We start from the raw sequence: 14,694 nt of genomic DNA on the forward strand, positions 1-14,694 counted from the left end.
ACCAATGAGCCTTGCTGACTTTGAAGCAGAAAATGCTTGTTGTTAACAACAGCGTGAGTATGTTTTAGCCCCTTTCCATGCCTAACTCGCTTTTTTCTTTCCTATGTGTTAGGCCTATATGTTCAGTTCAGCCCATTGACTTGAACTTTGTGGATGAACCATCAGAAGATGGTGCGACGAACAAGATTGAGATTAGCATGGACTGTATCCGCATGCAGGACTCGGACCTGAGTGACCCCATGTGGGTGAGTGGCACAGGCTTTCTCTTCAGTCTTTGGGCCATGCTATCTATAGCTCTGTTAAACCTGTCTTTTCAGTCATGTGTGAAAAGGCAGGTGGCTCTGAATGGCCAAGGCCTTTGGGAAGAGAGTTTACGTTGTTAGCTGAGAGAAGATTTGGTGTGGATTATGGATTCTGGGTCTGCCTCAAATATCTGTAATATATGTGTTTCCATCCGTGTGGGGAGGGAGATTCTTTACATCTTTTATCTTGATTGTTCCTCATGTCAACCCCAATTTAGAAAAGATGGTACCAGCTCAAGGCTTTCTAGCTGGTAGGGACAGCAAAAGAATCAGAAATTTATTTATATATTTATTTATTTGACAGAGTCTCACTCTGTCACCCAGGCTGGAGTGCAGTGGCATGATCTCAGCTCATTGCAACCTCTGCTTTCCTGATTCAAGTGATTTTGCTGACTCAGTCTCCCAAGTAGCTAGGATTACAGACATGCACCACCACACCTGGCTAATTTTTGTATTTTTAGGAGAGGCAGGGTTTCGCCATGTTGGCCAAGCTGGTCTCGAACTCTTGCCTTCCTGTGATCTGCCCACCTCAGCCTCCCAAAGTGCTGGGATTACAGGTGTGAGCCACTGTGGCTGGCAGAGAATCAGATTTGTAGATCTGAATCCTATCCAGGGCACTTCCTACTACGACAAACAACTTCTCTATCCTTCTTTAATGCAGGAGGAATTTATGCACATGAATTCTATGTGCATATGCAGGTTTAAGTACCTGGTAATAGAATAAGAGGGAGGAAAAAAACTAATACATGAAACAGGCCTTTCTTGGCTATACCACTGAGTCACTTGTGATCTTAGGCCCCAGTTCCTCATTTATAAAGTGGTGAGATCATAGGTGTTACATACTTCCCAGGTAAGCTAAGGAGTTTAATGGGTTAATGATATTAAAACACCTTCCTGAGATGTTTAGATTTCCTTTGTTTGTGCAGTTTCATAATGCTGGTGGGTTTTCTTTTTTTTTTTTTTTTAATCATTTATTTACCACACAAGTTCTGCTATCTTTTCTATCAAAAATGTCTAGAAAACTAGTCGGGGGAAGCTAGACAGTGGGGTGTCATAGAGTATCTGTTGACAAGATTAAGGGGAATGATTTTAAAATGCCTTACCTTGTTTGATATGTTTTACTGGAATTTTTGCTATGTACTTTTTGGATATAGAATGTACTGCTTAATATTGGGAGAAAGTCAATGGGAGAAAGTCAATTGGAGAAAGGCAAGAGGAAACAAAAACAGAAAGTTATAACTCTGCAGATACATAGATGCTTTGTCACTAATTTCATTAGAGAAAAATACACTTTTTCATTGACTCCTTTCATTCCAATACAGATATAGTTCTCAATCCTTGAGCCAGTGAAATGAAACTATCAAATAATTCCAAGGGGCAGGTCATTCAAGGCCTTGGACTATATCATAATTCAACATAAATATGTGTAAACTCTGATTTGACAGTTACTTAAAAATTAGGACATTCCCAATTTTCATAAAAATATCATCTCTTAAGTTGATGGATAGGATCTGCCTAGGAAAACCTGTTATTGTATTCTCTCCAGGGGTTTTCTGTTCTCAGTCTTGGACTCATAAAAGTTGACAAAAAGTTAAAGAAGTTAAAAAATGAAGAATTTTCTCTTACACACTGAAGCACGTAGTTTTTTATTGTTGTTTGTTTTTTGATTTTTGTTTTTTGTTTTTTTATGAGCAGGGTCTCCCTCTGTCGCCCAGGTTGGAGTGCAGTGGCACAATCTAGGCTCACTGCAACCTCCGCCTCCTGGGTTCAAGCGATTCTCCTGCCTCAGCCTCCTGAGTAGCTGGGATTACAGGCATGTGCCGCCACACCCGGCTGATTTTTGTATTTTTAGTAGAGACGGGGTTTCACCATGTTGGCCAGGCTGGTCTCGAACTCCTGACCTCAGGTGATCCACTCGCCTTTGCCTCTGAAAGTGCTGGGATTTACAGGCGTGAGCCACCACACCTGTTTTTAGCATGTATTGTCTTAATGTGCCATGTTGTTTCTTACTTCCTTGTATTCTTGGAAATGTTTTCCTTGAGGATACCATTCATATTTTTTCTCGTCTCTGGATAATTCTTATTTGTCCCTTAATGCCTAGTAATTACTTCTTACACAGTGTTATAGTTGTTTATTTTTCTCTAAAGTAGGACAGGGCTGTACTTGTCATGTCCAGTGCTTGAAGGTACATAGTAGGTCCCCATAGTAGGAGATTCGGAGAGAGCTAAAAGACAAAATGAAAACAAAGGAGGTTTTGCCAGTGAGGTAAATGAAATAGGGCACTTGGAGGCATCTGTATTGAAAGGAACATAAAGGTAGAGTGAGAAAGAATTTAACTGAATAAACTTGCCTATCTGTGGCTGCTCTGTCTGTGGAAAAAAAAAAAAAAAACCCTGAGATATTCCTAATAACATAGAAATCCTGGGGCTTCTCTTGCCTTATGACTATTCCAACATTTTTATATTCTCATATATGTCCATGTGTGAAGGCACAAAAATGGAGTTGGATAACAAGAATGGAAAAATGGTAAACTTACCCAGGATGTTAATAGCTAGTGTTCTGGTTTAGAAAGTAGGGAGTAGGATCCTTTTAGATTCTTAGTCTTTCTGAACTGCTACAAGAACTGGTGTGAGAGTCTTTTTTTCCCATTACTTGGTAGCATATTTTCTTTTCTCTTTTCCATGTATAGGTTAATAGCTAAATAATTCCTAAAGTCTGCAAATAAACTACTTTCCTCTTAAATATAATATTCATTAAGTTAGGATCGTAGCCAAGCATTCTCTCACTATACAAGAAATAGGAACTTATGGACATGAAAAAACATGCCATATTCTTAGGGATAGAAATTGAGAAATTTAACCCAGTTTTACTGATTTTTTTGATACAACCTAAACATTAGTAACTAGCCATGAAATGGAATCACCATGTTTTGCTCTGATTGTTAGCAAAGGATATTTGAATTGCAGAGAATGTGCGCCTTCTTAATTTGAATTATTTTAGTATCACTGAAAAATGAACTCCATTGGGTTAGTAAGTAAAGGTGAGTGGAGTCTCTCCAAAAAATTTGACATTTTAGTCTGTTTTCAAGGAACTTGTAGGTTCTTGATTCTGTTGTCAAGTGTATTACTTTAGGCCAGGTGCATTGGCTCAGGCCTGTAATCTCAGCACTTTGGGAGGCCGAGGTGTGTGGATCACCTGAGGTCAGGAGTTCAAGACCAGCCCGGCCAACATGGTGGATACCCGTCTCTACTAAAAATACAAAAATTAGCCGAGCGTGGTGGTGGGTGCCTGTAGTCCCAGATACTCAGGAGGCTGAGGCAGGAGAATCGCTTGAGCCTGGGAGGTGGAGGTTGCAGCGAGCTAAGACTGTGCCATTGTACTCCAGCCTGGGCAACAAGAGCAAAACTCCATCTCAAAAAAAAAAAAAAATGTTACTTTATATCCCATCTTTGTATTATTCATAGACTGTGTAAGCATGCCGGTCATGTCTTCACGAGGTAGATAATAATATTAACACTTAAAAGTTCTCCCAGATTGATTGATGCTAACTACATAACTCTTACTTTTGCAATTTTTTTTTTTTATTCCTTGTAAACTTTGAAGGAAACCCTTTTAACGTGTATTAGATTTTTCCCTGGGGAGTTGGTGGTAATTATTTAAAACTATTCCTTTTTGTAAATACTTGTTGAATCATCCCAGATATATGTGAGGAGGCTTCAGCTCTAAGTATCAAAAGGCCAATATCTATGTAGCCTATTTGTGTCTGGAAAGGCTTAGGCAACAGCCCTTAGCATACTGCCCTACATCTTATATAATCCAAGATTCATATATATTTCAAGCATATACAGTAGGTCTAGCCATAACAATTTTGCATCTATGATCTTTGTGACACAGATCATGATATCCTTGAGAAGATGATAACACAGCAGAAAAGGCAAATGTGTATAAAATTATCTATGAAAAGTAGTTAGATATATGTGTTTATGTGTTTTTATAAAGCACAGAAAAAGGAATGATTTAGTGTGCCTGAGATTGGCAACACATTGCAGAGAAGGTAATTTTTTTATTTAGGCCTTAAAATATGAGTCAAATTGATCAAAACAGGGAAAGGAAAAATAATCAGGTTTGGGTAACTGTTATAAAAATAATTGATTATAAAAACATAATGTGATGCTCATAAGTATTAAAAGATAAGACTAAAAAAATTGACTAAAGAAAAGTTTATATTAAAAAGACATAAACTTTAAAAATTATAATTCATAACAAAAGCTTAATAACCCCAATAAACTAAATATTCAAAATTTAATAAGAGAGATAAATTTCCCCAATTGGAAAAAGATATAGGTAATTCACAAATGATTAATGTACAAATGTTTAACAGATTCAAAGTGTTCAAATTCTCCACTAATAAAAAATTAGGGAATTGAAATAATGAGATTAATTATATCTTTCTGATCAGCAAAAAATTTAATGATAATAACCAATGCTAGTGAGATTGTTGAGAAACAGGCAATCTTTTCATTTCTTATGAGAGTATAAATCGAAATAATACATTGGAAGGCAATTTGTCCATTCTAATTTATTTAATTTTAAAGACACTTTCCCTTTGGCCTGTAAGTTCCAGTTTTAGATATTCCACAAAACTATTCAAATATAAATAAGTACCTACAAACACAAACACACACACACACACACACAAATGAAGGCTTCATTGTAGCATTGTTTGTAATAACTAAAATGGTAAGTCCAGGTAAAATTTTATAGGCTTTAAAGTTTTAGAAAGTAGTCTTCAAAATAGTTGACTGGATTCATCATAGGCACCTACTCCATGGAGAGGAGCCAAAATGGCAAGTAGATTGTCACCTTTTGAATAGATTGTCTAAGGGAAAAAACTGGAATTCAACAGAGAAGTGACAGGAAGCACCAAAAACAAGAAAGGGATGTGAGGGATCAGCTGGGAGCCTGGAGAGGCTCCCTAATGTTGGGCAAGGGTAAGTGGGAGACCCCTCACGGTCAACATTCCCACCACAGACTCCTATAGTCCTAGCCAAAGGAGAACCCTTTGACCATCATGGGCCCTGAGACTAATACAAGGAGCTGGAGACTACTCAACAGTATTGCTCCAGAGAGAGAGCTCATGCTGAATCCCACAAACCTCTGAGTCGTAAGCAGCTGCAGCATGACACCATTTCAAAAACCCAGCCTCCACCAGACTGCATCCTACCCTGGTGCCCAACAGCCCATGCATCTCCACATCCTTGAAGCACCATTGACATTCCCTGCCTGGAACGGCTGCCACCAAGGCTGAGGCAAGAGCCACAGGCAGCGACCCCTTCACCCCCCAACAGAGTAGCAGCGACACATTTTCACGTACCTCAGGACAAATCTCACTGCCCGCAGCTGCCGCCACTGTGGTGGGGCTCAGATGCAAGCAAAGAACACACTCTCAAAGCAGCTATTTCCTTCCCAGTAGAAGAGCTATGGTGTAGCTGCTGTGGCCCTTACCTGAACATTGTGCTGGCCTCCCAGGGGATCACCCTGCTTCTGCTTACCACAATCAGTGCCCGCACACACCACCAGGGGGCCTAAGGACAGGTTCGCCCAACTTGGCCCTACCCCTCAGTGCCCAGGGACACCATCCAGGGGCCTGAAAATTGCCCATTTCAGTGTGCCACCATTGGCACCTGAGCATTCCTTCTGGTCACGCCCACCCAACCACTGCTGCTACCACCATAACTGCCACCAACTTACACACATCACCTGCAGGCCTGGGGTCTGGCCCTCCCAGGCTGTCACAGCCACTGTCAATACCAGTGTGGAACATTTGGGTCCCAGAGGGTTGTCTTGCCACTGCTAATGCCATCACCCATGACATGCCAGCTGCCCAGGGGCTCAAGAACCTGCCTACCCACCTACCTTTCCACTGCCATTCCAACCACCTGAGCAAGCCACCTGGGACTCCCAAAATTGGCTTGCCTGGACTCACTAACAATGGTACCAGTGTACACTGCCCTAGGGTCCAAGGACAGGCACACTCAGCCCACTGCTGCTACTGCAGGAGTCCAAAGGCTGGCCTACCGGGTGTCTAAAACCCAGCAAAAGTTCACTACAGCCTCCACTAACAACCACACCCTAAGCCACAAGGGAAATCATAGACACTGCTGATGCTGTTTACAACTGAAGATATTATACAGAGGCTACAGGACAGTATATACTGAGAATAAAAGCCAAAATTGCCTACCCATCTAATTTCATAGATAATATCTTCAGGAAAATGTCCTCTTCTATGAAAGCAAATTCAAAAAAAATTGTAAGAAATGACTATTCTACCAGATGTGCAGATATCAATATAAAGACACAGGAAGCATGAAAAAGCAGGAAAATATGACACCACCAAAGGAACACAATAATTCTCCAGCAATAGATCCCAGTAAAAATTATTAAAGTCTTAAATTCAAAATATTGATACTGAGAAGCTCAGTGAGATATAGGAGAATACCAAAAAGCAATAGAAGTCAGAAAGATAATTCAGGATATAAATGAGACATTTACCAAAGAGATGGATATCATTAATAGAACCAAACAGGCCAGGCATGGTGGCTCATGCCTGTAATCCCAGAACTTCGGGAGGCTGAGGCGGGCAGATCACAAGGTCAAGAGATTGAGACCATCCTGATCAACTTAGTGAAACCCCGTCTCTCCTAAAAATACAAAAATTAGCTGGGCATGGTGGTGCATGCCTGTAATCCCAGCTACTCGGGAGGCTGAGATAGGAGAATCGCTTGAACCCAGGAGGCGGAGGTTGCAGTGAGCCGAGATTGCACCATTGCACTCCAGCCTGGGTGACAAAAGCAAAAACTCCATCTCAAAAAAAAAAAAAGGCCAAACAGAAATTCTGAAACTGAAGAATTTACTAAGTGAAATCGTGAAATCCAAAATACATTTGAAAGCTTCAGCAATAGACTAGATCAAGCAGAAGAAAGGATCTCAGAAATTGAAGACAGGTTTTTAAAAAATAACACAGTTAGATTAAAAATGAAAACAGAAGAATTAAAAAAAATCAAAGCATACATAACATATAAGGTACCTCAAAGGGACAAAACATTAGAATTTTTGGTGTTTCCAAATCAAATAAAAGGATTAGAAAATCTATTTAACAAAATAATTCATAAAAATATCCCAAGTCTAGCAAGATATTTATATATCCAGATATGAGTTTCAGAACTCTCCAAATAGACACAGTTCAGAAAGGTTTTCTCTACAGCACGTTACAGTCAAACTTTCAAAAGGCAAAGAATTCTAAAAGCAGCAAAAATAAATAAATAAATAAAAGTTTTGTCACTTATAAAGAGACCCCCAACAGACAAAGGGTGGGTTACTCAGCAGAAACCCACAGGCCAGGAGCAAATAGAATGATATATTCTAAGTGCTGAAAGAAAAAAAAAATGTCAGTCAAGGATATTATACTCAGCAAAGTTATCCTTCATTAATGAAGAAGATATAATATTTCCCTATAAGCCAAAGGTGAGAGAATTTATTGCTACTAGATGGGCCTACAAGAAATGCTTAAGAGAATCCTATACCCCAGAAGCAAAGGAAGGATATTTACCATCAAGAAAACACATAAAAATATAAACAACACTGATACAACAAACATAAAAACAAAGAAAAGTCTCACATGTTAACACTACAGAAAACAACCAAATCACAATTACGAAAAAAATAAAAAAGAATAATCAAAGCACATATAACATATAAGATAACATAAAGTGACCAACTGTTAAATAAGGGAACAAAGACTACACAAAAGAACCAGTAATTAATAAAATGGCAGGTATAAGTCCTCATATATTAATAACAACCTTCAATCTAAATGGAATATACTTTCCACTCAAAAGATACAGACTGAATAGATTTTTAAAAAGACCCAACTATAATATCTATTAATATATAAATGTATGTTTCAATATATTTTATGTATATATATACACACACACACATGAAACTCATCTCACCTGGAAAGACACACGTAGATTGAAAGATGGAAGAAAAAATGGAAGAAAAGGAATGAAAAAAGGCATTTCATGCATATGGAAACCAAACACTAGCAGGACTAGCTATACTTCCGTCAGATAAAACAGATTTTAAGGAAAAAAAAAAAGAAACAAAGGTCATTATGTAATAATAATCAGTTTAGCAAGGGGATGTAACAATTCTAAATATTTATGTACACAACACCAGAGCACCCATATATATAAAGCATATATTATTAGATCTAAAGGGAGAGAAAGTCTTCAGTACAGTAATAGTTGGGAACTTCAACACTGCACTCACAGCATTAGACAGATCATCTAGAAAGTTAAGAAAGAAACATTGGATTTGAACTGCACATTAGACCAAATTGACCTAATGGACATTTACAGAACATGTTATCCAACAGCTACGGAATACAGATTCTTCTTATCAGCACAAGGAACATTCTTAAGGATAGATCATATAGTAGGACACAAAATAAGTCTCAAAAATTTTTTAAAAATTGAAATTACATCAAGTTACTTCCTAGACAACAATGGAATAAAACTAGAAAAACAATAGCAAGAGGAACTTTGTAAATTGTACAGATATATGCAAATAACATGTTTCTGACCATTGGGTCAAGAAAGAGGAAATTAAAAAATTTCTTGAAACAAATGAAAATTGAAACACAACGTATCAGAAATCTGTGGGATACAACAAAAGCAGTGTTAACAGGGAAGTTTATAGTACTACATGCCTACACCAATAAGGTAAAAAGATTTCACATAAACAATCCAACAATGCACCTTAAGGAAATGGAAACACAAGAACAAACCAGATAGAAAATTAGCGGAAGGAAAGAATAGTAAAAATCGGAGCAGAACTAAACAAAATATAGACTAAAAAAATTGCAAAGGACCAGTAAAACCAAAAGTTGGTTTTTGAAAAGATACACCAAATTGATAAACCACTTACTAGACTAACCCAGATAAAAATAGAGAAGACTCAAATAAACAAAATCAGAAGTGAAAAATATATCACAGACAAAAGATCATCAGAGATTATTATGAACAACTATATACTAACAAGCTGGAAAACTGACAAGAAATTGACGCGTTCCTGGACATATTGCAACCTACAATATGTTGAATAAGGAATAAATAGAAGACCTGAACAGACCAATATAGAAACATGCCTCTACATAATGATGGCTCTATATGACTAATCCACACCTAACATCACACTGAATGGGGAGAAGCTAAAAGCCTTTCCTCTAAGAACTGGAACAAGAAAAGGCCACTTCTAGTTCTCCTATTTAACATCGTACTGAAAAGTCCTAGTCAGAGTAGTCAAGCAAGAGAAAGAAATAAAAGGCATGCAGACTGGAAAAGAGGAAGTCAAATTGTTTGTCTTTGCTGATGATGTATCTAAGAAAACCTACGGTCTTCCTAAAAACTCTTAGATCTGATAAATGAATTCAATATAGTTGCAGGATACAAAAATCAAAATACAAAAATCAGTAGCATTTCTATACATCAATAACAAACTAGCTGAGAAAGAAATCAAGAAGGCAATTTCATTTACAATGGCTACAAAAGTAAAACACCTGGAAGTAAATTTAACCAAGAAGGCAAAATATCTGTACAAGGAAAACTACAAAAAAAAAAAAAAGGGGACAGAAACAAATTGAAAGACATTCTATGCTCATGGATTGGAAGAATGAAAATTGTTAAAATGACCATGCTGCCCAAAGCAATCTATAGATTCAAAGCAATTCCTATCAAAGTGCCAATATTATTTTTCACAGAAAAAAAAAATCCTAAAAATCATATGGAATAAAAAAGAGCCCAAATATCCAAAGCATTCTAGAGCAAAAAGAGCAAAACTGGAGGCATCTCACTACCTGGCTTTAAAATATGTTAGAAGCCTAAAGTAACCAACAGAGCATGATATTGGTATAAAAACAGATACATAGGCCAATGAGACATAATAGGAAATCCAAAATTAAATTCAATATTTCCAGCTAACTGATTTTCAACAAGGGCACAAATAACATACATTGGGGAAAGGACACACTCTTCAATAAGTGGTCCTGGGAAAATTGGATATTCATATGCAGAAGAATGAAACTAGATCCCCAACTCTCATCACATACAAAAATCAACACAGATAAAATACTTAAATGTAAGACCTTAAAACTATAAACTACTAGAAGAAAACATAGAACACTTCAGAACATTGGTCTAGGCAGAGATTTTTATGGCTAAGCCCGCAAAAGAACAGACAAAAAAAAAATAGACAAATGGGACTATTTAAACTAAAAATGGGGCTATTAAACTAAAACGCTTCTGCACAGCAAAGAAAGCAATTAATAGAACAAAGAAACACCTGCTGAATGGAAGAAAATATTTGAAATTATTCATCCAACATGGGACTAATGTCCAGAATATATGAGGAACTCAAGTCAACAGTAAAAAAAATAAATAATCCTGTAAAAATGAGATTACTGACATCAAAAGATATGAAAAGACATTTTTCAAAAAAAGATGTAAAAATGGCCAATAACTATATGAAAATGTCAGCATCACTAATCATCAGGTAAATGCAAATCAAAACCAAAATGAGATATCATCTTACGCCAGTTAGTTTATTTTTCAAATGACAAAAAACAGATGTTATTGAGGGTGCAGAGAAAAAGGAACTCTTATTCACTGTTGGTAGGAATGTTAATTAATACAACCACTACAGAAAATAGTATGGAGATTCCTCAAAAAACTAAAAACTACTGTAAAATCCAGAAATCCCACTACCAAATGTTTATCCAAAGGAAAAAAATCAGTATATCAAAAAGGATACATGCACTTGCATGTTTATTGCAATATTATTCACCTATGTGTCCATCAATTAATAAAGAAATAAAATTTGGTGTATATATACACAATGGAATACTATTCAGCTATAAAAAAGGAATGAAGGCCAGGCACGGTGGCTCACACCTGTAATCCCAGCACTTTGGGAGCCTGAGGCAAGCAGATCATGAGGTCAGGAGATCCAGACCATCCTGGCTAACAAGGTGAAACCCCGTCTCTACTAAAAATACAAAAAAATTAGCCAGGCATGGCGGCAGGCGCCTATAGTCCCAGCTACTCAGGAGGCTGAGGCAGGAGAATCGCTTGAGCCTGGGAGGTGGAGCTTGCAGTGAGCTGAGATCCCACCACTGCACTACAGCCTGGGTGACAGAGTGAGACTCTGTCTCAGAAAAAAAAAAAAAAAAATGAAATATTTTCATTTGCAGTTACATGGATGGAACTGGGAGTCATTATGCTAAGTGAAATAAGGCACAGAAAGACAAATATTGTAAGTTCTCACTCATATGTAGGAGCTTAAAAAATTTATCTCATGGAAGTAGAGAGTAGAATGATAAATACCAGAGGCTGGGTAGGATGTGTTGTTGGAAAGGGGTGATGAAAAGAGGTTGGTCAATGTGTGCAAACATACATTATAGAAAAGGTATAAGTTCTAATGTTGAATAGCAGAATAGGGTGGCTATAATTAGCAACATTATGTTATATATTTTCAAAGTAGATAAAGGAGAGGACTTGAAATGTTCTCAACACATAGAAATGATAAATACTCAAGGTATCGAATACTCCAAACATCCTAACTTGACCACTGAACATTCTATGCATGTAACAAAATAGCACATATATCCCATGAACATGTAAAATATTATGTATCAATTAAAAAATATTGAGGATCCAAAAAGGTAAGAAAACGTTGGACTCTGATAGGAAGGAAACTATAAAGCAAATAATAGTTAACCCCACCATTGAGAGACGATAGTAGTAGTTAGGATGTGTAGTCATTTTTATCTTGATCGTATTGTTTATGATCCTTGGTGGAATTTCTGTATTTGTTTCGTGTAAAGTGCCTTTTATTTTTATTATTTTTATTTTTTATTATACTTTAAGTTCTAAGGTACGTGTGCACCACGTGTAGGTTTGTTACATAGGTATACATGTGCCATGTTGGTTTGCTGCACCCATCAACTAATCATTTGTATTAAGTGTTTCTCCTAATGCTATCCCTCCCCCAAGCCCCCACCCTGCTGACAGGCCCTGATGTGTGATGTTCCCTGCCCTGTGTCCAAGTGTTCTGATTGTTCAGTTCCCACCTATGAGTGAGAACATGCGGTGTTTGGTTTTCTGTCCTTGTGATAGTTTGCTGAGAATGATTGTTTCCAGCTTCATCCATGTCCCTGCAAAGGACATGAACTCATCCTTTTTTATGGCTGCATAGTATTCCATGGTGTATATGTGCCACATTTTCTTAGTCCAGTCTATCATTGATGGACCTTTGGGTTGGTTCCAAGTCTTTGCAATTGTGAATAGTGCCACAATAAACATACGTGTGCATGTGTCTTTATAGTAGCATGATTTATAATCCTTTGGGTATATACCCAGTAATGGGACCACTGGGTCAAATGGTATTTCCAGTTCTAGATCCTTGAGGGATCGCCACACTGTCTTCCACAATGGTTGAACTAATTTACCCTCCTACCAACAGTGTGAAAGCATTCCTATCTCTCCACATCCTCTCCAGCATCTGTTGTTTCCTGACTTTTTAATGATCGCCATTCTAACTGGTGTGAGATGGTATCTCATTGTGGTTTTGATTTGCATTTCTCTGATGGCCAGTGATGGTGAGCATTTTTTCATGTGTTTTCTGGCTGCATAAATGTCTTCTTTTGAGAAGAGTCTGTTCATATCCTTCACCCACTTTTTGATGGGGTTGTTTGTTTTTTTCTTGTAAATTTGTTTAAGTTCTTTGTGGGTTTTGGATATTAGCCCTTTGTCAGATGGGTAGATTGCAAAAATTTTCTCCCATTCTGTAGGTTGCCTGTTCTCTCTGATGATAGTTTCTTTTGCTGTGCAGAAGCTCTTTAGTTTAATTAGATCCTATTTGTCAATTTTGGCTTTTGTTGCCATTGCTTTTGGTGTTTTAATCATGAAGTCTTTCCCATGCCTATGTCCTCCCTTTTATATTCTGGGGAAAATTGTGTAGAATTGATATATCTTATTGTATATTTGATATAATTCAACAATGAAACCATTTGGGCCTAAGATTTTTTTCTGGGACACTCTAATTATGAATTTGATTATCTAATAGTTATAGGAATCCTGAGATTATCTATTTTATCTTGGGTGAGTTTGGTAAATTGTGGTTTTTGAGGATTTGGTTAATTTCATCAAAATTGTTGAGTTACATCAAATTATTGGGAATATTTTTTATTTTATTTATTTTATCTATTTATTTTTTAAGACAGTGTGTCCCTCTTCACCCAGGCTGGAGTGCAGTGGCATGATCTTGGCTCACTGCGGCCTCAACCTCCTAGGCTCACCTGATCCTCCCATCTCAGCCTCCCAAGTAGCTGGGATTACAAGCATGTGCCACCATACCCGGCTAACTTTTTGTAGTTTTTTGTAGAGATGGGGTTTCACCATGTTCACTGTTCAGACCGGTCTCGAACTTCTGGGCTCAAGCAATCCTCCCACCTCAGCCTCCCAAATTTCTAAGATTACAAGTGTGAGCCACTGTGCTGGCTATTATCCTTTTTAATGTAAGTGGAATCTGTAATGATATCTTCCACTTTCATTTATCATATTGTTAACTTGCGTTTCCTCTCTTTTCTTTCAGTCTTACCAGAGGTTTATCAATTTTATTTATCATTCAAAGAATTTGGTCAGCTTATCGGTTTCACTGTTTTTCTCTCTTTCCATTTTCAACTTGATTATTTCCGGCCTTATTTGCTTTCTTTTTCTTTGGGTTTATGTTTTTTCTTCTTTTTCGAGTTTTTTAAATTAGAAGTTTATATTATTGAGTTGAGACTTCTTTTCTAATGTTACCATTCATTGCTATAAGTTTTCTATTAGACACTGCTTTAGCTGCATACAATACGTTTTGATATATTTATTTTTTATTTTGTTCAGTTCAAAATATTGTCTAGTTTTTCTTGAGACTTCCTCTTTGACCCATAAGTATTTCAAAGCATTTTGTTTAATTGCTAAGTTGGACATTTTCTGTTACCTTTCTATAGTAACTTAGCTTAATTTCATTATGGTCAGAAAATATACTTTGTATTAATTCAAAATTTTTTAATTTATTAAGGTTTGTTTCTAGAGTCATGATATTGTTTATCTTGATGACTGTTTTATGGCACTTGAAAAGACTGTTTAATGAGCTTCTGTTGGGTGGAATGTTCTATAAATGTCAATTAGATATAGTTGACTTGTGGTATTGTGCAGTTCTTTTATATCCATTCTGATTTTCTGTCTACTAGTTCTATTAATTACTGAGAAAAGAGGGTTGAATTCTT

General features: G+C 37.1%; 1 protein-coding gene across 4 annotated transcripts in view; it reads left to right on the forward strand.

Annotated features, from left to right (window-relative positions):
- Positions 1-14,694, forward strand: part of TP63 (tumor protein p63) — a 266,584-nt gene that overhangs the window by 107,625 nt on the left and 144,265 nt on the right. For all 4 annotated transcript variants that reach the window (XM_063704457.1, XM_004038198.5, XM_019024803.4 and 1 more), the window contains exon 3: positions 113-245. In XM_063704457.1, the coding sequence (XP_063560527.1) occupies positions 113-245 (133 nt within the window). The remainder of the gene's footprint in view (positions 1-112; positions 246-14,694) is intronic.

This window comes from Gorilla gorilla, chromosome 2 (genome assembly GCF_029281585.2).
Source record: "Gorilla gorilla gorilla isolate KB3781 chromosome 2, NHGRI_mGorGor1-v2.1_pri, whole genome shotgun sequence".
NCBI classification, from domain to species: Eukaryota; Metazoa; Chordata; class Mammalia; order Primates; family Hominidae; genus Gorilla; species Gorilla gorilla.